Source organism: Nannobrachium achirus (assembly GCF_963921795.1).
Source record: "Nannobrachium achirus genome assembly, chromosome: 15".
NCBI classification, from domain to species: domain Eukaryota; kingdom Metazoa; phylum Chordata; class Actinopteri; order Myctophiformes; family Myctophidae; genus Nannobrachium; species Nannobrachium achirus.
Genome location: NC_137822.1, coordinates 21,914,701 through 21,939,504, shown reverse-complemented (window position 1 = coordinate 21,939,504; position 24,804 = coordinate 21,914,701). Strand labels below are relative to the sequence as shown.

Here is a 24,804-nt window from a genome sequence, read left to right as displayed (position 1 = left end):
GTTAAAGGAGCGAGAGTGAGTCCTATTACTATCATGCAGAGAGGTGGGTGGAGGTGGGTGGAGGAGGAGGTGTATGGTCAGAAGGTTTAGGAGAGTATAGAGCTATGGAGATGCTCTCGGGCAGAGGAACTGGCTTCAACATAAGAGCAACTGCCATGGTAACTGCATTATCAGGGGCGTCAATTGGGTATGGCAGGGGTATGCAGCTGCCATACCTTGGCTACAGGGGGAAATAATAAAAATGTACTTTTCATCGTGCCTGTTGCTAAGGTATGGCAACATGACTGGTGTCTTGACACCAGTCATGTTGCCATACCTTAGCTTGTTCTGAACTGACGCCACTGTGCATTATTGTACAGAACATACAGTTTGAAGATTGGCATAAGGATATTGCTGTATGTAACATATTTATATAATGTATGTGAGAGAGAGAGAGAGAGAGAGAGAGAGAGAGAGAGAGAGAGAGAGAGAGAGAGAGAGAGAGAGAGAGAGAGAGAGAGAGAGAGAGAGAGAGAGAGACGTGTGTGTTTTATTCTGCTTTATCATACCTTCACTTGACACATGTATATTTAACACGTGCATATTAGTAAAAAAAAAAATGCTTTTCCTCATGCCACAGATGTTATCCTTTAAGACAGCACACAGCCCCGGGACGTAGAATATCAGCAGTAACGCTGACGGTGCCACTGGCAAGCACAGATCTGGGTTAATTCATTGCCAGAGGCACATCCCAATGTGAGTGGGACTGACAAGCACTGGGTTATTTGCAGGAGGGTGTGTGGGCAGGGGCCATACAGTAGGAGTCTCCAGTAGACCTTGTTTTGTCATGTAAAGTCTTCCATTTGAGTGGTCAGCTGGTATACTCTAACAGCAGTAGTAGTACATACTCAAAAGAGAATGATACAACTCAATTATAAAAAATACCAGCGGGCAGCAGCACAGGGGACTGGATAGCGTTGCAATTGCAATCCACCCTGGTACGATCTTGACTAGGGACCTACATTGCATTTGCTTTCCCACATTTTCCTGTCTCTGTTATCAGGGGTGAAGGGTTTTTTAAGCAGGACCCAAATGTAGGAGAACGTAGACAGAATTTAGGCACGTGCACACTCAGACATCAAAGGGGGCTTGAGCCCCTGCCCTTTTTATATGTCTGTAAAAAGTGCCCTCTCCAGACTAGTATGGTGAAGGAAATGCAAATGCCTCCCTTCCATTACATACCTGAAATCCATGCCATGTTCAGTGTGGTATCAAGCATCGAAAATAGCGGACCTCGAGCTTGGAGGTCTGCTATTTTCGATATTTCCACCAAAAGGCCCCTTTAGACATTTTAGCCCCTGCCTCTCTAACATTCTCTGCATGTCCCTGACAGCATTCATTGGGACAACCTATTGTTTTATTCCTTCAGCCAGCCAGAATAAACACTCAGGTAACAGGAACCGGTACAGACAAAATATAACTGAATAATAAATCAGGTTACGGGCTTCTTAGGTTTACAGAAACAGGCCACATTAATATAAACAAAGATCTGACAAAGAGTACCAGAGAACAGGGCTTTTAAAGACACTTTTAACAAGATACAGGTTAAGAATATGACTACAGAGATTTAAAATTATAGCACAGAGAGTCAAGACACAAAGAAGGAAAATGGGAAACACATTAGAACAGGGGTCTTCAACAGGGGGTCTGCGACCCCTAGGGGGTCCGTGGGGATACTGCAGGGGGCCTCCGAAAAAAAGAAAACGTTATATATTTTGTATTTTTATTTAAAAAACGAAAGAAAAAATGTAATTTGTCTTTAAATATAAAAAAAAAACATGATTCTGTCTCTTTTGAATAGCTTTTACACATGAGTATTGTACAATTGACAGAGTGTTAGTGATAGATTGTTAGTATTGACATTGGTTCATAAGTTGTGTTTATAAATGGAAGTTGTATGGCTACTTGTATACGCACGTTTAAAATAAAAGCATGAATATATTAATCTGTTATTTTAAAAACATAGTATTGAATGCACAATAACATGGTATGTTTATACATATGAAACACAATTTAATACATAAATATACTGTACAATACATGTTTTAGCCCCACCCCCACCCTACGAGGCAGGGGGTCCATGCTCCATCTCCCCATCAGTTTGGGGCTCCCTGGCCTGAAAACGTTGAAGACCCTTGCACTAGACCATTGTAATACAATAAAAGGAACAAAGCTGTACAGTAAAACCTAACTGCAACAAGGACCTGGGAACACAATAAAATATTACTACAAAATAAAAGAATACCGAGACAGATCATGAGTCGTCATGACACTATTCTTCTATGTGAATAGACACGAAGCTATAGCAATGTAAAGCTTCCAATGAAAGATCTAATCAACACATAAATCACAGTTCCTATAAATATCCTTGGTTCTATTCTGACATGACAGACAGCTGCAGCTAACTCCCGTTTCAAACTATGTGTGACACCTTACAACTTCTTCAATGTGCTCAGAATACATCAATCTCCCCCCAAACAAAACCCAGCATCTTATCAGCTCAGTCCAGCCGTGGGAGAAATCAATCACGCCGACGATGCAGCATGAGTGACTTTTTCTCAGTCGTGTTGCTGTGTCGTTGCAGCATGCCATTGGGCAGTGACCTCATCGTTGCTACTGTCTCTGACCAGTAGGTCAGAGACACACAGCAGCCATATTGGAAAGACATTGAGCCTTCTTCCTTACTTCCTTCACAGGTGTTAGCAGTGACACTAATGAATGTTCTGTTCCATTCTGGTCAAATAGTCAGGGTGCGGATATTGTGCATGTTGGCTCACTGGAAACACTATGCTACACCAGTGGGTCTCAAAATGTGGTCCAGGGACCCTCATGGTTCATTGAGGGGTTTCCAAATGACCCCTTACGGGTGTGTAACTGAGAGTGTACAAATGGAACCAAATGGACACGTACGGGACCACATTTGGTTCCATTTGTACACACTCTGGGGGTCCTTGAAATTAAAAGGTTTGAGAGCCATTGTGCTGCATTGAGCCTTCATTAGTATCATTGGTATGACCTGTGAAGTAAGTAAGGAAGTGGCCCAATTTATTTCCAATATGGCTGCTGTGCAATAGAGGCAATTGCTCTTCTCTGATTACCAGACACAGAGTGAGACACAGTGTTTATTGTCAGGTACAGGGGCCGCCAACTAGCTTGGAAGATTCTGTTCTCGCCCTTGTTGTGTACAGTAACTTTTGGTTACATTTCACATTTATTTTTACAGATGTGTCGTTTCAAGTCTTCAGGCTTTCTTTACTGTTCTTTTCCTGAAAATGTCCTGCAAATGTATTTTTTCCACAGGTTTCTTTCCCTGTTTTGCCGTTCTAATGTTTGTGGAGAACGGAGCATATTTTTGCAGAAAACCGCAAATGGCAAGAAAACCACTCCATTCCCATTGAAAGGCAGAATCCACCTTCATAGGTAGATTTAAACTTCAAAGTCAGAGAAGGTCATAAATATAGCAAAAATAGTTGATCTACAAGCTCAATGTTCTGCCAATCCACTGGAAATCTGCTGTCTTGCCAATGGCAGGACGTGTGAAGTTTTGAAATGGCAAATCTGATGGCAACATCTAAAATCCCGGTTTTAAAGGTATACCAATGTATAGGCTTTCGCCGCTTTCCCAGTCTCGATGGGTTAAAATGGATGACCTGCTGCCATTCTCTCTTCCTATGTTTCTCAAATAATTTGCATTTAGGTTCCAGAGCACTTAATTCATGTTTATTCATTCACATCTTCACTGTACATTTATGTTTATTAATAGCCTGGCCCTGTTAACATGTTCACTCATTCAGAGATCCAGTGCAGATGCCTAGGGCCAGCAGCTCTGCATTTCTTTTTATCAGTATTGATTTATTTGGTTCCTGACTCTTACCTTATAAGTTATAACCTATATAATCTCCCGTGTTTAATTCTCACTGCTGTTGCTGCTATATGACATCTGAAATCCCCTATTGGTTTATCTTATATCTTATCTATTTTTATCTTATCTCATCTTACATAATATCTATCTTATTACGGGCAAGATGATGGCCGTCTTACCTTTGTCACTTGCTCCATTAGACATTTGGAAAATCAGAACCCACTGTCCTCGCATAAATATGTAATGAGGGTAAAGAGTTAAATTACATTTTAGCTGACTGTGCAGATTCTAAGCTTACAGAAACTCCTCTTCCAATCTGCCACCTCCTTGAGGGGATGTGGGTTGGAATGTTTTATTCACACTCTCTTCCACCCCATTTCTTCATTATAGATGCACAGTAGCATTTTGGCAGGGGCTCAGTAGCAAGTTGTACTACAACAGCAGACCACATGACCAGGGCTAACCCAAGCAGAATTCCCTACAGTAATTAACACAGTTCACTCTATACATTATCCTACTACCCTACCAGTGGTGATAAAAGTACTCGCATTTCTTTAAGTATCATATCAATACTGCAATGTAGAAATACTCGAAAGTCTGGAATTCAAAATTTACTCGAGCAAAAATACAAAAATATTGGTATCAAAATGTACTTAAAGTACCAAAAATATAGAAAGTACTCCTTGTGCAGAATGTCCCATTTCAAGTAATTCAAATGTAAAGAAATCTTTTGAAAATAGCAGATCTACAAGCTCACAAGGTGTTGCGGTGCGAGGCAAGGCATTGTGAGCTTGTAGATCAGCAATTTTCAAATGGTCGAAATCTATATAGGGCTGAAGTGATTGATGTAATAATCACAATCTACAAAGTAATTAGTAAGGGTGCCTTCACACCAAAATACCTAGAGTGGAATCCGCCAATGCATTTCAATGAGAATGGAGCATTTTTTTGCAGAAATCCTCTACTGGCAAAAAAACGCTCCATTCTCATTGAAATGCATTGGCGGATTCCACTCTAGGTATTTTGGTGTGAGGGCACCCTAACTAAAGTTTTCAAATAATTGTAGTGAAGTAAAAGTAAAATATTTGCCTCTGAGATGTAGTGGAGTAGAAGTAAAAGTACTGAAAACAAGGAATTTTAGAAGGAAGAGACACCAACGTCATTTTTCCTATCATGCAGTTCCAACCGGCAGATTCGTTGCACCATGGGTGCCAAACTGCAGCCGGAAGTTTGGTAGAATGCACTGGAGTCAGTGGAAGACTGTGGAGCAGCCTGTGAGCAGCTCATGAATAAACACTATTTCTGAACAATTGAGACCTTTATAACATACTCAGCTCAGGAAAATAAAAGAAGGCATGTCACAATTTTTTTTTTCCTGTGTTGATTATCGATGTGTGCACTGTGTCATTTTATAGCAGTATCTAAAGAGCACAAAATATGTTTCTAAACGTGCCAAGAATTGCGAAACTATCCACCGTTTCCTGTCTGGGATTGAACCAAATCTCGCGATACTTCCGAGACAGAAACGATTATTATATTTACTGTTATTATTATTATTTCATTATGTACTGTGCACATCGAAAAGCAAGTGATTTAAAAAATTACCTGTGACATCTTTTCTTTTATATTCCTGAACAGATTATATGACAAAGGTCTCAGTCGTTTATAAATAGTGTTTGTTCATAAGCTGGTCTAGCTCAGCTGCATTCACTGCCCTGTATTTCATCGCACTTCCGGTGCGAGTTTTGGAACCCATATGGTGTCGTGGCCAGTCCCGGCGGTCACGTGTTTCCCTTCCTTCTAAAAGAACTTCCTTGGCTGAAAACAGGAAATACTAACTCAGTACATGTACTTAGTTACTTTACACCACTGCACATGACCAGGTTTAGCCTGGTTAATAAACCAGACTGCACAACACCACCCCCTGTTGGTAGTGGTGGTGTTGTGTAGTCTGGCCCTTCACATTAAATAAGCTTTTTCCACCAGCCCTCAGAGAGGGCGAGCCAATCAGGGCTGTAGGCTTGGGGCACGTGGTGGGTGGTGGCCTGGTTCAAAACCATTCAGTCAATCAGGCGAGTCTGTGTGTATTCAAACACATTCCCCCCTCCACTCTTATTACAGACATCAAACAGATTGTAGTTTTTGATGCTTTCAGTGACTAACGAGCTATTGACACTTGTATGGCTCAATCAATTACAGCAGCTCACCCTTTGAAGTTCAGAGGGAGCAATTAAGAGCAAGTCAACTTAACATTCTTTTAAACCACCCCCTGCCCGCCCCCCCCAGAAGTGGAATGTCTGCCCGAAATCTCAGACTCTCTTCCCAAAACGAAGTGTGTGATAGAGTCTGACGCTTGCAGTCAGGCTAGACCAGGTTAACCAGAGCAGAACTACCTACAGCAATTAACACAGACGTGCACCTATAGATACGTTATCCTACTATAAAATGAAGAAAACTGTCATTCTGTCCTCATCCATTTCTTTCCCCAGTGAGTTGACTGGTTGATCTGATGTCAAAGGATCCCACATTGAGAATCACTGCATTAGACAACCCATCATCAGCCTGCTCAGCTTTCAATGAGAAGTATTGTGGTGTTATTAAAGACAAATGATATGCACAGTAAAAGCTACAGACTATGAAGAAAGAAAGGCTAATAGCAGATGTTAGAATATTACTGAGGCTGCCTGCATGTGCTGCTCAAGTGACATCGTTTGCATCTTGCATTACATTGCTTCCTATTATGTCCCATAGCAGAAATAAGGGAGAGGCGCTTAGGATCAGATTTATTTTTATTGCCAGATCTTCTCAATCCCTGTGAAATTTTGGACAGGAGGAAATACCTTGCCTTGATGTATTATTTACATATTTGCATGCCGATTTCAGTGCTGACAAGGTGAATGAAAGACAAGCATTTGATGCGTCCTGGTCATCTTGCTCTCATTAAGTCATGTTTAATATTTATGATTTGAAATTGTGGAGACTTTGATCCAGTCAATAACATTAAGATTAGGCATGTAATCCCCTCACACTACTACAGTACAGAATCATTTGGGCAGATAATTGGTTTCCGACCAGACTCAAATCGGAAATGCCCTCCTGAGTTCCCGGGGGGGGGGGGGGGGGCAGATCGACCCAATTATCTTTTAATGCTGTTACGGTGTGTTTTAACAGCGGGCGACGGTCATGCAGCCGTATTTTCCGGAAGTGCGCTATTTGTCAATGGGACCAAAACAGCTACTGGCAATGAGGCGATAGTGGGAAACGTCGCCCAAAAACATATAGATGCAAAACATTACAGTGTAGCAAAAACATGAAACAACATACATACTGTAACAAGCTTAAGGACTCTAGTACAGGGGTCTTCAACAGGGGTTCCGGGACCCCTATGGGGTCCTCAGAGTTCCTATAGGGGGTCCTCCAAATCTGTGTGATAGAAACGTTTTTCTTTATATTAACCACTTGAACACTAGTGTCCATATTCTGAGAACTTTAGCCAAAAATAGCAGATCTACAAGCTCACAACGCCTCGCAGCACGAGGCGTTGTGAGCTTGTAGATCAGCTATTTTCGGCAAAGAGCTTTGGTATAGAGGGGAAAAAGAGCAGTATTGATGGTTCAAGTGGTTAAATATCTGAAAACACAAATCCAAAATACACTGACGATCGTGCTGTCAAACTATGGAATCTATGAAAAGGTTGTGGGGGTCCATGCTTCGTCTCTCTCAACTAAGGGGGCCTGAAAACGTTGAAGACCCCTGCTCTAGTAGGTTTCATGTGATTAAAGGACCCAATCAAGACGAGTCATTCTATATGTGAGCTGAAGTCCCAGCAAACCCTAAATCTCTATGTAGGATATCACGTATATATACAGTACTGTATTGATGTTTCACATAAGATCATGGCTTGGTGGTTGCACGTTAGTTCTGGGCTTCATGCACGGTTTAACCCATTTAGGCTTAGAATTATTGAATGCTTTAACCAGTGAAAAATAGCAGATATACAAGCTCACAGCGCGGCACCGAGTGCCGCGCTGCGAGCTTGTAGATCTGCTATTTTTGAAAAATCGTGAAAATTAGAATTTTTACCCGATTCTATAAGTGTCTTTTGAATCCTTCTAAGGTTTTTTGAAAAACCTATGTTTCTATGTCAGCAATCTGGCCAGCCATCGTCATGGAAAGGTCCTTTTCACTTAACTGGAGCTTAGTTAGTCTGTTCTTGAGTTGTCAGTGGTTCTCAAACCTTTTCATGTGAAGGACCCCCAAAATGATATGTATTTGCCCACGGACCCCCATCTCAAAATATTTAGTTCCAGGGACCACCCAGAAGCAAAATTTGAGTTCCAAACGTTTGCTTTAAAAATACATATATTCAAAGATTTGCACACATTTTCATGACTTAGCAGAACTGCACTCGGTGACGCGCTGTGAGCTTGTATATCTGCTATTTTTCAATAGTTAAAGCGTTCAATAATTCTAGGCCTAACTTAAATAGCTCATCAGAGCTGCTATAGCCTGCTCTGACGTGGCCTCAGGCCTGTACTTGTTTCTACTTCCTTTCACCACCTGTCTCCCTCATCGCATGTCTCCCCCCTCGCCCAGAGAGAACCAGGACATGGCACCGTGACTCTGCACGGCTTGTCCTCCATATGGAGGCACACACACACACACACACACACACACACACACACACACACACACACACACACACACACACACACACACACACACACACACACACACACACACACTCTATCAAACACATTTCAGGGAGCTTGCTGTTTGAGTTTCAGTGAACCTTGACAACATCAGCCTTTCCTTTTTTCGGTATTCCTCTGCAGTAGGCGAACCATCTAGAATTGCGTCTGTCTGTCGGGGTGTGTGTGTGTGTGTGTGCGTGTGCGTGTGCGTGTGTGTGTGTGTGTGTGAGACCAGGGTTTTTCCCACAAACTGCTCAACCGATTCGAGCCTACTTTCTTGTGCACACTACCAGTAGACCAAGGAAGTATCTCACTACATTTTTTTTTCACATGTTTTACATTTTCTTAACATGTAACTTTACATTTTATTGTCAATGGCGGTTGCTGGTCGGACCACTCTGAATCTTTTTTTTTCAAGATTTGTTTTTGAGCTTTTATGCCTTTATTGATAGTACAGTAGACTGACAGGAAATGGGGGGAGAGATGGGGAGTGACATGCGGTAAAGGTCGTCCCGATCGGGAATCGAACCAGCCCCGCCGCCAGGCATGCATGCCTATGTGGCAATGCCTAAGTGGTATATGCGCCTGGACCAGTAGGCCAGTGGGTGCCCTGGATCACACTGAATCTTGATCAAGCTGATCACCGCCAAATGTCTTGTGCATGCTGCCAGTAGGCAGCCAGGTCGCATGAATACTGTATGATTTAGTTAACATGATGTGATGTCAGACATCCACAGGGAAGCCACACCGTTATTAGACCTGCTCTTGTTTTGTCTGTTCTTTTTTTGCCATAGCGGGAGGGCGGGGTATGTTGTTACCCTTTTAACTTTTTACTCGATTACTAAACAAATACTTGCTCAATTATGACAAAAACATAAAGTAACAACTTGTATCTGTTAAAGGACAACTTTGTTTTTTTACAACAAGGGTTCATATTTTAGATTGTAATTAGAGAAAAGAAAAAGTGAGTGTTAAAATGTTTTCATTTGCTTCGTTCTATTGTTTTATCGCGTTTACCGTGCTAAAATGTGGGGCATGCGTATGCATGGGGGCATGCGTACAAGTGGCTAAATATGTATTTTTAGACACAATAAGCCAGCAGTTTCTTTATTGCTATTTACAGTAACACTTCTAGCCCCCATAAGTCACATCCGACCATGAAAGGTTGCGTTGTATCTTGGGAATGGGCTAATTCTGTGTAAAATGACATATTTAGCCACTTGTACGCATGCCCCCAACCACTGACATAAGAATTTCTAAAACAATAGAAAGAAGTAAATTAAATAATGTTAACACTCATCTTTTATATTCTTTAATTACAATCTAAAATATGAACCCTTGTTGTAAAATACTAAAGTTGTCCTTTAACTGTTCACCATGTTTTTAATTTCTTTTTATACAATCTCAAACATTCAGTACTGTGTGGGAAAGCCACAATTTCACTTCAAACGCGCCCCGTTGTTGGGGTTGATTGTTCCCATCCATGGGTCAGTTTGTCGAGCGTGCACAAGTCTGCAGTTGTGATGACAGCATTTTGATCTGACTTTTTGTTGTCTCAAAAAAGCTGAGGAACAACATGCCCCCGGAACAACATACCTGGCCCATCCCTGACGTATTTCCTACTGAAATGATTATCCATTGCCTTCTTCTTTGTCTTCCCAGTACAAACAAGTGGAGCAGTACATGTCCTTCCACAAGCTTCCTGCAGACATGCGGCAGAAGATCCATGACTACTACGAACATCGCTATCAGGGCAAGATCTTTGATGAGGACAACATCCTTAGTGAGCTCAATGACCCACTAAAGGAGGTAAGTCAAAACGCTTTGCATGGATCGAAAGCTAAATGTCAAGGACCCCCAAATGAATTATGTTTTTGGCCGCGAACCCCCATCTGATAATTGTTCCAGGGAACAACACACAAGATTTGTGTTATAAAATATTCCTAAATGTATTATATTTTTTCAAGATCACAAAAACACATTGTGATGCAACATGTTGAGAGCTTGTAGATTTTGGCCTAGCCAAAATCCTTTCAAATAGATTTTGATGCTATATTAACACATTTTGCTGGGGACCCCCTGGAACCCCCTTGAGGACCCCTTCAGATCAACCCGTACAACTCGCCTACGTTTGATAAACATGTTTATCAGCTTCCTGACAGTCCCATCGAAATGTGAATAGTATTTTTGATTTACCTTTGAAGGCTTTAGCTTTATTTTTGGAGCAAAAGTAGTAAAAACATCAAGAATCTATATAGGGTTCTTGGAACAGCAGGCGGGGTGTTATTTTTGGAACATGAATCACTTCCTGTCTGGAGATGAGCAGTGTATTTTCATCTGGCAACTTAAAAATGCACAGAACATGAAGGTGAGATCCCTTGACACACGTTCTCATCGTGCTATAGATTAGCTGAGATTGTTGGTTCCACTTACAACACCTTTCATCACATCTTTCAAAGGGGAGAAAAACTGTGCAAGATGGATCCTCCTCAACATGCTAGATGAAACCGGGCTGAGTGTCAATCAAGATATCAAACAATACATTTAGCACAGAGAAGATCACTCTCTCTCTGCTCCTCACAATCCCATATGTAGAACACAGCCTTCAGAGATTGCTTTGATTTAAAAATGTAACACATTCAGGGTCATTAAGATGTCAACCGTAGCCAGATACACAGCTGCAAGAATGCAGGGGTGACATATATATTATATAAGTGAGGTAAGATCAATTATTTTGTGTTTTGCGTTTGTGGTCTTGTATGTGTCTGTATGTATTTTGCAGGGTTAACCCATTTAGGCCTATGATTATTGAATGCTTTAACTATTGAAAAATAGCAGATATACAAGCTCACAGCGCGGCACCGAGTGCCGCGCTGCGAGCTTGTAGATCTGCTATTTTAGAAAAATCGTGAAAATTTGAATTTTGACCCGATTCTATAAGTGTCTTTTGAATCCTTCTACTAAGGTTTTTTGAAAAACCTATGTTTCTATGTCAGCAATCTGGCTAGCCATCGTCAAAGAAAAGGTCCTTTTCACTTAACTGGAGCTCAGTCTGTTCTTGAGAGACTACTATGTCAGTGGTTCTCAAACCTTTTCATGTGAAGGACCCCCAAAATGATATGTATTTGGCCACGTACCCACCATCTCAAAATATTTAGTTCCAGGGACCACCCAGAAGCAAAATTTGAGTTACAAACGTTCGCTTTGAAAATACATATTCAAAGATTTGCACACATTTTCAAGATTTTTTCAAAAATAGCAGATCTACAAGCTCGCAGCGCGGCACTCTGTGCTGTGAGCTTGTATATCTGCTATTTTTCACTGGTTAAAGCATTCAATAATTCTAGGCCTACATTTAAACACTGAGCTGTGAGCTCTAAATTCAAGCTGGAAATAGAATACGGTATATAGAGTATGTATAAAATATATATGAATCTAGCACCTTACTTAAAGGATACCACTGTGTTTTTTCCACATTAAGTTCCATAGATGTAATCCGTCATTGTCAAATTGTGGATTGTGGAAATAGTAAAGAATGTGAAAATATGAAACATTTCTAACTAATATTGTACTGTTAAATATTGAATGAAAGCATGTTTTGTCCTTTAGCATCACTCTGCATATTTGCAGTTGCAACTTGAGCTGTGGCAAATTTCACTGTAATTAATCCGTAGAGTGATGCCTCACAGCACAGCAGGAGGTCTGCTTTAATGTAATCAAATACTATAATGAAACCAGCGATTATGCTCTCATGTACTGTATGTCACATATGCCGGCACAGCACTTAAAAGTGAAACAAAATTAGGAGAAATATCTGTCTAGCTCGTGACCCAAAAGAGAGAGTAGACGTTTGCCCCGGGAACCAAATGAGTGAAAACAGCCGATCTACAAGCTCACAGCTTGTAGATCGGCTATTTTCACTATTTCTTAAACGTTTGTGCTCTAATTGATTTTGTGGGGGGAGAGGGGGAACAGTGTTTGGGAACAACTGGTCTTTCTTTCTCTCTCTCTCTCTCTCTCTCTCTCTCTCTCTCTCTCTCTCTCTCTCTCTCTCTCTCTCTCTCTCCGTCTCTACCTCTCTCTCTACCATGTGATACCTCTGCTTTAAATAGAAAAAGCATAAAGATTGGGTCCTCGAGAGATGACTCTTGGCTGGGCTCGGAAACTGCCAGCTATATAGCCTATAATCATCACTGTCGGGCAGAAACCTTGTATCTCCAAGTTTCAAATTTGCAGGGTTTTTTTCTCCATAAATTAAAGCCCTGCCTCGTCATATAAGACTGTTGCACAAAACTAGTGAAAATAGCAGATCTACAAACACACAGCGCCTCGCGGTGCAAGGGGTTTTGTGCATGTTGATCAGCTATTTAGACATGTTTAAATATTCTTTTTAATTGTTATTTTATGCTGAATAAAAACGATTTTGGACATGCAAGGTCTCCACCCGACAACAGTGTAATTCATTATTCCTTGTGCGTGATTGGGGTCAGAGCCCTCTGGCTTTGGGTGACAGTGCCTCAGACTGCACCTTGGCCTCTTGTCTAGCTAGCATGCAATCCCACAGATTCGTTCTCTCTCGCTCTCTCTCTCTCTCTCTCTCTCTCTCTCTCTCTCTCTCTCTCTCTCTCTCTCTCTCTCTCTCTCTCTCTCTCTCTCTCTCTCGATGTGTCCTGTGTTGTCATTGAAGGAGAGTCATCGCTCAGCGGTTGTTGTAGCGCATGAGCTGGGTTCTGAGCCCCGCCTCCCCGCCTGCAGGGCAACAGAATAGTAGTTTGTGCAAAGTAGTAAACAAGCCTCTAATAAGCTATATATGCATAGCAGCCGTATAGGGTATGCATATACGCCATTTTGTTCTACTTCCGGGTGTCTTTCGACTTCCTTCACATGTGTTACCGTTACCGATGATACTAATGAACGGTCTGTTCCATTCTGGTCAAACAGAGTCAGGGTGCTGATATTGTGCATGTTGGCTCACTGGAAACACTCTGCTACACCAGTGGGTCTCAAAGTGTCCTTGAGTGGGTTCCAAATATCCCCATACAGGTGTGTAACTTTGAGAGTGTACAAATGGAAGCAAATGGACCTGCAAGGGTCCATTTGCTTCCATTTGTTGATTCCATTTGTACAGAGTTATGGGGGTCCTTGAAATGAAAGCACCACTGTACAATATATCAAACAGAGCCTTAATTAGTATCATCAGTAACACCTGTGAAGGAAGTCGAAAGACACCCGGAAGTAAAACAAAATGGCGTATGTGCATATAGCCTATTGGAGAGAAGTTGGGTCTCTTCTCACTTCCTATAAAGGTGTTACCAATGATACTAATGAAGGCTCTGTACCATTTCATGTAGCACAGTGGTTATCAAACCTTTTATTTCTGGGACCTCATAACTCTGAGAGTGTACAAATGGAACCAAATGGAACCTTACAGGTCCATTTGGTTCCATTTGTTCCACTGTCAAGAGTTACACACCTTTTTTAAGGGGTCATTTGGACTCCCCAAGGAACCATGAGAGTGCCCGGACCACACTTTGGGGCCTCTTCCACTGGCAAAGAACCGGTTCAGGTTCTTTCTCCCGCCTATGGGATGAACCAGAGGTGAGCTTTTCCACCGAGAACCGAGTTGATTCCGAACTATATAAGTTAGTTCGCGGCCGGTTCACAAGAACAAACCAAGGTTCCAAGAAAGTTGCCATCCCATAGGCGGGAGAAAGAACCCGAACATGCCCGTGGAAAATGCCCCTTTGAGATCCACTGCTGTAGCAGAGTGTTTCCAGTGAGCCAACAACATGACATAATATCAGGACCCTGACTCTGTTTGATGTAACAGAGCCTTCATTATAGTATTATTATTCGTAACACCTACAAGCTCACAATGTGATGCATTGTGAGCTGGGTGGGTGGGACGGACATACATTTAAAACTTGCATTGCTCCCTACTTACATAAATCCCGCGTAGGCCGGTTTGTTTGATTGATTGATTGATGAATTTATTAGAAGGTTGCATAGGAAAAAGTACAGTTTCATGACAGTACAAATCACTGGTACAAGGTCAACTAAAAGGAGATCCTAGTTGGCTTTTCTGCTTATTTACAAAGGAACCACTTAATGTATCTCATAACAGACAGATAGAACACAGTAGGTCTACTTACTATGCATAGGATATCGTCAAAACAAAAGGGAACATGTATAAATACTCTGTTACAAGTAAAAGTCTGGAATCCAAAATGTACTTGAGTACATGTCCGAAAAGTATTGGCCGGTGCACCCGTCTAGTTTGTTCTAAATATGGGTTTTGTTGCATTTTGGGTGAATTGCCCCGCCCTACATCTAATGTCCTGTTGGGTGTGAGGGGACAGGATGAGACCAGAGAAATGTCTTGCCACCGCCGCTCAGGGGCAAACTCATCGGCAAACTCATCAGCAACTTACTGGCGTGCCACAACGTGTCTCTCGGGATTGATGCTTTTTAGTGGCACCACAAAACCCCAATCTGTGTCATGTTCAATTATGTGCACAGAATGATGGAACCTGTGATTACATTTTTGTGCCGGAGATTTATGATGATGTTGTGTGTCAAACTGTTAAAGCAACTATAACCGCTATGAATGTTTCATGTTTCCGGTGGGGAGCTGATTCACTTATCAAAATTGATTTGAATAGTTTATGCCACAGCACCTAATTCCCATTTGTTTCCCCAACCTTTTCTTTTTTTCCCCCTTCTTTTTGTCCTACTTTAGGAGATTGTCAACTTCAATTGTCGTAAACTGGTGGCCACCATGCCTCTATTTGCCAATGCGGATCCAAACTTTGTGACGGGCATGCTGAGCAAGCTGAAGTTTGAGGTCTTTCAACCAAACGATTACATCATCCGTGAAGGCACAGTGGGCAAGAAGATGTATTTCATACAACATGGCGTCGCAAGTGTCATCACTAAGTTCAACAAGGAGATGAAGCTCACAGATGGATCCTACTTTGGAGGTGAGAAAAATAAAACAATTACCGTAGAAAGATGGCATTCTAGGAAATTCACACTTGCAAATGAATTCCATCTTGACCCGTTTATGCCCATATATGGAGATCCCTGATGTCATCAATATTAAGCCCATATCTTGGAATGCCCATATATGGACATAGCCTAGTCAGTTTCATGTGGTCTATAATTGCCATTTGGGAAAAGTTTTTAAGTTAGCATTTTCCCATTAAAAATAAATAATAATTCACAAATAAATTAATATAAATTAAACTATATTTAACTTGTATAACTATCTTAGCAAAATGCAAATAGAGTCCTGATGAAGCCGGTCCCATATGTGGAGATATCATGCCCATATATGGAGATATCTGTCTGTCTGCGTCCATTTTATGCCCATATATGGTGATCTCTGTATCTGTCTGTCTGTGTCCCTTTTATGCCCATATATGGAGATCTCTGCCCTTAAGGTGGCCAATCGTCTAGTCGGGGACCGGCCTACTCGGGAATTATTTAAATAGGGAATGAATGCCCCACCCTTTAACGCAAACCCCATTTATCTGTTTGCATGTGTCCATTTATGCCCATATATATATATAGGCAATACCCATCATACCCGTTGTTCCAGGCACTGCACTCCCTGCTGCGGCGGGGAACGTGCGTGCCGAATCTGAAGCCGGTGGGAAGAACGGTTCTCGAGATATGCGGATTACATACATAAATACATACACACTCAGAGATTTTTTGTTGACTCATGTGGCGTACGTGATGTCAGAGCCCTTTATGATGTGATGTCACAATGAGTCAGCGCTTGCGCCGATTTCCACCGGAACAGCCTGATGTCAACAATCAGCTCCGCATAAGGAGATTCCGAACGTTTCGCGCCGTTTCGGGAAAACCGCGCATCGGGTCGGGTCGAGGCCGGGCACTGCACTCCGCGCCGCGGCGGGGAACGCGCGTGCCGAATCTGAAGCCGGTGGGACGAACGGTTCTCGAGATACGCGGATTACATACACACAGACTCACAGAGACTTCTCGCATTTATAGATAGATAATACTGTATATATATTTAATATTTTAAAAATACTACACTCCAGTTATGATAACTATACACCAATCTGTAAGGAGATCAGGTAAAATTGCTTTTGACTAATCTTCTACATTTAAATCTGCACACATTTCCACACATTACATCATATAAAGTGCATTAATTCTCCCAAATAGAAACAACATTCCCAGGTATTCACACATGCACACACCCACGCATTCACCCCTTCCACCCCCACACACGCGCATTGCATGCAGTGATAGACGCTTGAGCCTAGCCTGGGGTTATGCATTGGAAGCTATTTGAAGTTAGGTTATTGTAGATGTTGATCCTCATTAAACAGTGTTGGATGGTGTTTGGCATCCGCTGTTACGTAACTCCTCATCTGGCTCGTGGAATGGGCCAACGCAGGGATCAGGCATCCCTTAGGACACAGAGGTTGCTGCCCAGGGACGTGCTGGCCATTGGGAAATGCGGGACAACTCCCAAACGGCCGGTTCATTCCCGGCCGATCCAGGCCGGACATTAGGAAAACATTTGCGAGGCGTTGTGTGCTTGTAGATCGGCTGTTTTCACTAGTTTAAATCATTTTTAAAATGATAGATACAAAACAAACGGTTTTGGACATATAAGGTTTCCACCCGACAACGACGAAATATACTGGCTTGTCACTTGTCATGATCTGAAATGGCAAATCTTTGAGTAGCAGCACGCAATGAGGGCCTCTCCAACTCTTTTTCCCGGGCTGAATCAGGGGCCCAGCACGTCCCTGTCGCTGCCTGCCTCTCTCACTCTCTCCCTTGCCCAGGCACGTGCACACACACACACATACTGTAGACATCAAAGGAGACTTGAGACCATGAATGCAGTTTTTACTGTGGTGAAAGAAGTGCAAACACCCTCTTTCCATGACATACCCGAAGGCATCATTCAAGAGAATTGCCTTGTCCAAACTCTCCTGAACTTGAATACAGCATCTTATGTTGAAAGAATTGCCCTCTCTGTGTAGAAATCCATGCCGTACGCCACATCTCCAGTATTGACTCGGCTTAGTTCAGTGTGGTATGAAGCCACGATGCGTTGTGAGCTTGGAGGTCTGCTATTTTCGATATTTTCACTAAAAGGCCCTTTTAGAGATTTCAGCTCCTGCCTCTTAACAGTCTCTGCACGTCCCTGTATTCCCCCCTCTCTCGCTCTTGCTCTCTCTCAACCTCACTCTCTTGCCTCCTTCCTTTCCTCCTTCCACTTGCACGATGCACACACGCACGCACGCACGCACGCACGCACGCACGCACACACACACACACACACACACACACACACACACACACACACACACACACACACACACACACACACACACACACACACACACACACCCTGTACTGTAGTCTGCACCACTAGATGTTCCTATTGCGTGATTTACGGAGTAATTTCACTCTCTGCTGCTCTCTTTGTTTATCGTCAAACAATATAATTCATATACACTTTATAATACTGTATGTATTGTGTATTCTACACATACAGTACAGTATTATCCCTACCTTCCTCCTCCTGTAGCATTGCACATACTGTATCAATTATTCAAACATCCAATTTTAATGTAGGCTGCTCATTTTGACAAAATTGTGTCTTTGCACAAGCAATGCAAAGGTTCTCAGTTTATAGGATTGTTGCATATTATCTCAGCACTACTATAAAAGGGGACTTCTAAGAATACCGCCACTTTGTTTTATTTTCTGCATCAGTCTTCATACCTTACATACAGTATGGAATGCCGAAAGCAATGAATCAAAAATAAATGAGTAAATATTGCTTTATTTTTGTTTTTGCTCATCCAGGGGGCTTTTGTCACGAAAACAGGAAGCTTGCATACATACATTATATAGTTCACTAGATTGTGGTCGCTTTCATCTACTGGTATAAATTGGACACAGCACATAATCATTATGTAAATCAGTGATGGATCTTCTGGTTTACTGTACAACACTGGTTCCCAAACTGTTTTGGTTAAAGAGAAATTAGACGTCTGCCCGGCACCCGGAAAACAGCATTATGTACAAGCTCACAACGTGGCGCGAAGCTTGTAGATCTATTTTCACTACTTGTTAAACATTTGTTTTCTAATTTATGGAATTTCTTAGAGTTTTCATTTATTTATTAATTAAATTACTTTGACAAATCATTGCATTTTTAATGAAAATCTTAGCTTTTTGGGGAATGTTTTTTGAATTTATTTTGAAATAATAATAATTAAATACAAAATGTAGGAAACCAAAATATTAAGGGAACCCAATAAAAATGTGTCCGCGACCCACAAATGGGTCCCGGCCCAATGTTTGGGAACACAGAATTGAATCTGGCACAAAGGGTGAAACATCCTGGCACAGAATAAGGGGACTCTGAAATACGCAAACATAAATGTCAGAAACAAACCGTTATAAGGCCATTAAGGCCCTAACAAATTAAACTTGTACTGCCAACAATACTGGGACATTAATCACACTCTTTGAGACCAACAGAAAGAAAGAGACACAGCAAAGACGTGTAGCTGACTGTGGTTTCCTGTTAGGGGAGTCTATTAGTAATGACAACTATAACTACATTTAATGGCGGCGGTCAATACTCCTTAACAATCTGATGAGTCCCTGTCACCTCTTAAGTAAAAGGGGAGCTAGCGGTGGCTATGTTCATTCTGTTTGACTTACAGTGCTAATCATTAACGATTTTGAGAATGACAATCTGAAAGCCGTTATAAACCCGTTAACATTTTAGCCTCACTCATAATAACTGTAATGCATATTTAATTCACATTTTTTCCTTCCGAATACACTGATCATTATTTCTTCAAATGTGTTATCTCTGCCAGGGCAAAGGCAAGGTGGGGAGGGAATTACACCATCCCAATTTAAAAATGCTCTCACTGATTCTCACAGCAATTTCATGTTCATATGAATTATAGCAAGATACGTTTTTGACCTATTTTTTTTCTTTTTTTTGCTGTTTGGAGTTAATCTCACAAGCTGCTGAACCATGGCAGCTTCAGACAGGGACGTGCTGGGCCCCTGATTCAGCCTGGGAAAAAGAGTTGGAGAGGCCCTCATTGCGCGCTATAGAGAGAGATCTCTCTCTATAGCGCTGCTGCTAAAGATTTGCCATTTCAGATCATGCCAAGTGACAAGCCAGTGGGCCAATTACATGAGTTATATTTTGTTGTGGTCGGGTGGAAACCGTCCAAAACCGTTTGTTTTGTATTTATCATTTTAAAAATGATTTAAACTAGTGAAAACAGCCGATCTACAAGCACACAACGCTTCGCACCGCGAGGCGCTGTGTGCTTGTAGCTCTGCTGTTTTCACTACTTTTGTGCGACGGCCTTGTATGATGAAGCAGGGCTTTGCTTTGTGAAAAAATGTAAACATTTGAAACTTGGAGATACAAGGGTTATGCCCGACAGTGACGATTTACTTTGTTGGCCGCCCAGCCCCCAAAATGGAACGAAGGCCGACATTTTATTTTTAATTTTTTCCTAATGGCCGGCCTGGAATGAACCGGCCGTTCGGGAGTTGTCCTGCTTTTCCCAATGGCCAGCACGTCCCTGGCTTCAGAGTTACTTCCTTGACATGTTGCCAGTAGGCCAAGGAAGTAACTCCATGCATTTTTTTGGACCAATCTTCTCCAAATGAGGTACAGATGATCATGGAGGTCATGTGACAAATATGCAATCAGCTTTTTACAGTGTGCCTCTGTAGGAGGCGAGCCATCTTTAAGTGTGTGTGTGTGTGTGTGTGTGTGTGTGTGTGTGTGTGTGTGTGTGTGTGTGTGTGTGTGTGTGTGTGTGTGTGTGTGTGTGTGTGTGTGTGTGTGTGTGTGTGTGTGTGTCTGTGTCTGTGTCTGTGTCTGTGTGTGTGTGTTATTTATAGTGTCAGGCGGTAGGAGCAAGCAAGTTCCACCTGGTTTGCAGTATTTACAACATAACTACAGTATACTATACTGTATATTATAATAGTCATAATTATATAAATGTCATGACTTTATAATGCCGTACCCATGTGCTATAATAGCCACACTAACCTATAACCATGGCAACTGATCCTGGGCATACATAAGCATACATAAATCATATGAGTGGAAAAAAAAGTGGCTTCACCAGAATTCTATCTTTTGGGATTTTGGATTATCCTATCTGAGCTTCATCTGAATATGTCGAAGGTTACATAATAAATCTGAACTGTGATCAGTTGGGTTCGGTAGACAAGCATCTCAAGCAAGAGAGACGAGATTAAGAGTGAATTCCTTTTTTTTTTCTTTTTCTTTTTTTAACAGTGCACTGATTTTATTTGCACTGTACTTGGAGAGTGGTTATGAGAGAAAGCAAAACCTCCAAGGACAGCTACTGTAGTCCCATGTAAGATCACAGATCTCCACCTCCTGATACATCGGGTATCTACTGTACATGACTAAAACTGGGTGGAAACAATAACTGCATTGCAGAACAAATGCCACGTCTTTAAGGCTGATGCGTACCCGACTTTTGGAGACACATTTATTGCGGTTCGGCTCTGTCTAAACTACAATATGAATATATGATGTCATTCAGAGGTTTGGCTGTTCGGTGCTGCTGAGATTTTGTGACTCCCTGAAACCGAAATAAATTCTTCTCTAAAAGTGGAGTATGCATCGGCCCTTAGGGTGTCCCTTCAAGTTGGGACGGTGCCAGGATTTGTTGTGTGTAGGCATACTTAGTGCTGGGGACATTGAATTTATTGATTTTTTTATTTTATTATTTTTTATTTTATTTATAATCTGCACTGCGAGACTATAAAGTACCATGTGAGGAAAGATTAATATCAAACTAAGCACTGGTTTTCCCATTTTGTTAATTTATCTGCTGCTTTCCAAGGCATAAACGTTACAGTGCTCATTTGGCTCTGTTCTGCTGGTTCTCAGCCACCTGCTCTTGCCTTCTGCCCAGCTGGTACTTTTCCCATATGCATGAGTACAGCATTAGGAGATGGGCTCTGACTGGGGAGCATCTGGCTGTGTGTCAGACACCTCACTCTTTCCTTTATCTCTGGCGAATCACATATTCAATTCAACAGTCAGGCTTCTACGGCCAAACTGTGGCTAGAACCAGAAAGAGTGGTAGAGGAGAAGCAAGATGAAGGGTTTGATTGATTGATTGATTGATTGATTGAACATTTTATTAGACAAAAACGGAGAACAGTACAAGTAAAGTCAATACAATAGAAATGTAACACAGTACAAGTACAGTTAAACACCCTGCCTAAAAGGAACATCCCAAATAAGACCTTTTACGGCCTTTTTTACATTGGAAGTCCTAGGTATTCAATTCATGGACATGGGTGCAGCAGAGATGAGACATGGGGGGTGGGTGGAGAGAGAAAGAGAGAGAGAGAGAGCAAATATTGAACTACCTATAATCACAAGTCGCCATTAGCAAATTAGCAGGATCGATAAGGGTAGTACACACGCATACCGTAAGCGAACACCAAACCAGTTGTCCACAAAGTAGGGAGTTTAAGCGAGGACGGTTTACAGCTGGAATGACACAATCGCGTAGGAGTCAAAATCGCTAAGCAACTAGGTTAAGGCAGCGGAAGCTTGTGATTGGCTGCGCGGAGGTTGACAAAAGTGAATGAATGCTAACCTGGTGAATGTTAAACTGGTCGGACCAATGGTGCTTAACCCAGTCGCTTTTTTTATACACTCGGACTTAAAGACCTGCAAAAAACACTCCAATCGTCTAAACCTGTTTCCTAAATCAATGGTTCTCAAACATTTTAAAACCCACGGAACCCCATTTGAAAACGGTAGTCAAAATCTTTTGAAAATTGCACATCAACTGGACCTACAGTACATCTACTGTAGGTCATTGGGAGCTTATAGATGGGCCATTTAAGAATAGCCAAAACAATGAAATAAGGTGAAGTGTTCCTCATTTAGCTGGGGACCCCCTGGGACACCTGGGGGATCCCAGACCCCACTTTGAGAACCAGTGTCTTAAGTGATCTACTAATCACTCCTGGGCCTTGGTCAATGGGATTACAATATGGACACGACGACACCTCTGCAGGGAAGTCTGTCTCTGGGCCCAGTAGAGGAGGATGCTGCCACGATGACAGACTGTGCATGAAAATCCCTATTGGGTTTGTATTATACTGCATGTCATTTAGGACGCCCCCTCCCAGCCATGGGGGAGACAGAGGGTCGGTTACCATGGGAGTACATGACACACAAGTGATAACAAATTAACCACAGTACCCCTGGGGTCAGCAGTGTGACATGCTTGGTGACAAGGTAATGGACATGTGTCAGCATACATGTGACCTGGCCTCGCTCTCTACGTGTGCTCACACACACAAACAAATATACACATTGAACCTGGCTAGTTGGAGATCCATTCTAATATATATCCTTTTTAAAGACAGATAAATAATGATGATTTGGAGGCCATTAACAACTACAGTAATTGCACTGAATCAAGGGCCATTGACTCAATTTACCAAGTTAGAGAAATGGTACAGTATATTAAATAAACGTACAGATTAAACATTTATTTAACGTTGTCTCACTGTGTTTGTCCCTCCTTGTGTGCCATGCTCTAAAAGTCTAAAGAAATGTTTATAGATTAGTAGATGTACATGTACATGGAATCAATAATTAGGTCCTAATGGATTCTTTGTAACACTGAAATGATTAGGGGATGGTCATTTAACCATTAACAAACTGCAAAATGTACTGTATGGCTCAGTGATACTCTAGTCTATAATTAATGATTAGGCCTAATCAATTTGTAAATATCCAATACCCGGGGGATGTGAGTGTGCACTGTGCATTAGAGGCACGTGCACACATAGACATGAAAGGGGGCTTGAGCCCCTGCACTTTTATCCTTCTGTAAAATGTGCCCTCTCCAGACCATGAATGCAGTTTTTACTATACTGAAATGAATGCAAATGCCTCCCTTTCCATGCCATACCTATAGGCAGCATTCAAGAGAATTGCCTGGTCCAAACTCTCCAACGTGTCGCGTTGCGACTCGTGAGCTTGGAGGTCTGCTATTTTTCATATTTTCACCAAAAGGCCCTTTTAGACATTTCAGCCCCTGCCTCTCTAACATACTCTGCACGTCCCTGTGTACAGACATGAGACTTGGGACTGGAACTGAAACTATAGATGCCATAGCATAGCCAGTGGCAAAAATGGTAATAGCTAAACTTCAATTAAGATTATTTATTTCAGTTCCTGAGTTCCTGAGAGCTGAAGTGGTTAATGTATGTTTAGTGATAATAATAGTAGTGGAGTAAACGTACAATATTTGCCTGTAGTGGAGTAGAAGTACAGAAAATTGGAAATACTCCAGTGAAGTAAAAGTACCTCAAAACTACTTAAATATACTAGTTACTGTACTTTACACCACTGCAAATGGCACAAAGGTGGTTGCCCCTGGAACATTCAGTAACTTTGTAAATGCCATGGCCAGACTTGACAGGACTTACAGTATACCCATATGACCAGTCAATTCCCTGTCCTGAGAGTGTGATAGGAACACTTTCTTCCTTTCTGTCTGTCTCTGTCTCGCTCACTCTCTCTCTCACTCCCCAGATGAGCTTTTTCCATCAGAAGAACATCACTAACACTGCATTCACACCTGGAGAGTTCTTTTCACACAACTTGCAATACAAAAGCCATGCCAGCCAAGCTTCTTTTTTTTTGTCCCTCAGAGGAAATCAGGCACAAACTTGACGATAGTCTTCATTCATTTCCTGAAAATAGCAAAAATGAGAACAGCCAAATCACACCTGCTCTTTTTTTATGCCAGAATGTTCTGTGTATGTGCATTCATACAGCAAGTGATTCTGATATGGATGGTTGAAAGAGCATATAGAAAATATTAGATTACATTATACCACGACATTCTTTATTATCAATCTGTGCATACAGTAATACTATAGTCCTAGCGGGCAGAAACCGATGGGTGAAATGAGTATGACCTTTATATTATAATTGACATACTCAGTGCCAGTGCTTCTGTGCATGAATGAATGCATTATGTATTCAGTCAGCCTGAGCTGTTCATATATGTATGTACTGTACAACAGCCAACTACACAATGTTCTACTTGGAGTGCACCTTTTTGTTTCTATACTCTACAGAAAGGTTGC

General features: G+C 41.8%; 1 protein-coding gene across 1 annotated transcript in view; it reads left to right on the top strand.

The window, feature by feature from the left end:
* hcn1 (hyperpolarization activated cyclic nucleotide-gated potassium channel 1) overlaps positions 1–24,804 on the top strand; it is a gene marked incomplete at both ends in the record, with an annotated part of 136,128 nt that overhangs the window by 97,176 nt on the left and 14,148 nt on the right. Inside the window, 2 exons of the mRNA XM_080743811.1 lie at positions 10,258–10,404; positions 15,335–15,575. Coding sequence (XP_080599937.1) covers positions 10,258–10,404; positions 15,335–15,575 — 388 coding nt within the window. The remainder of the gene's footprint in view (positions 1–10,257; positions 10,405–15,334; positions 15,576–24,804) is intronic.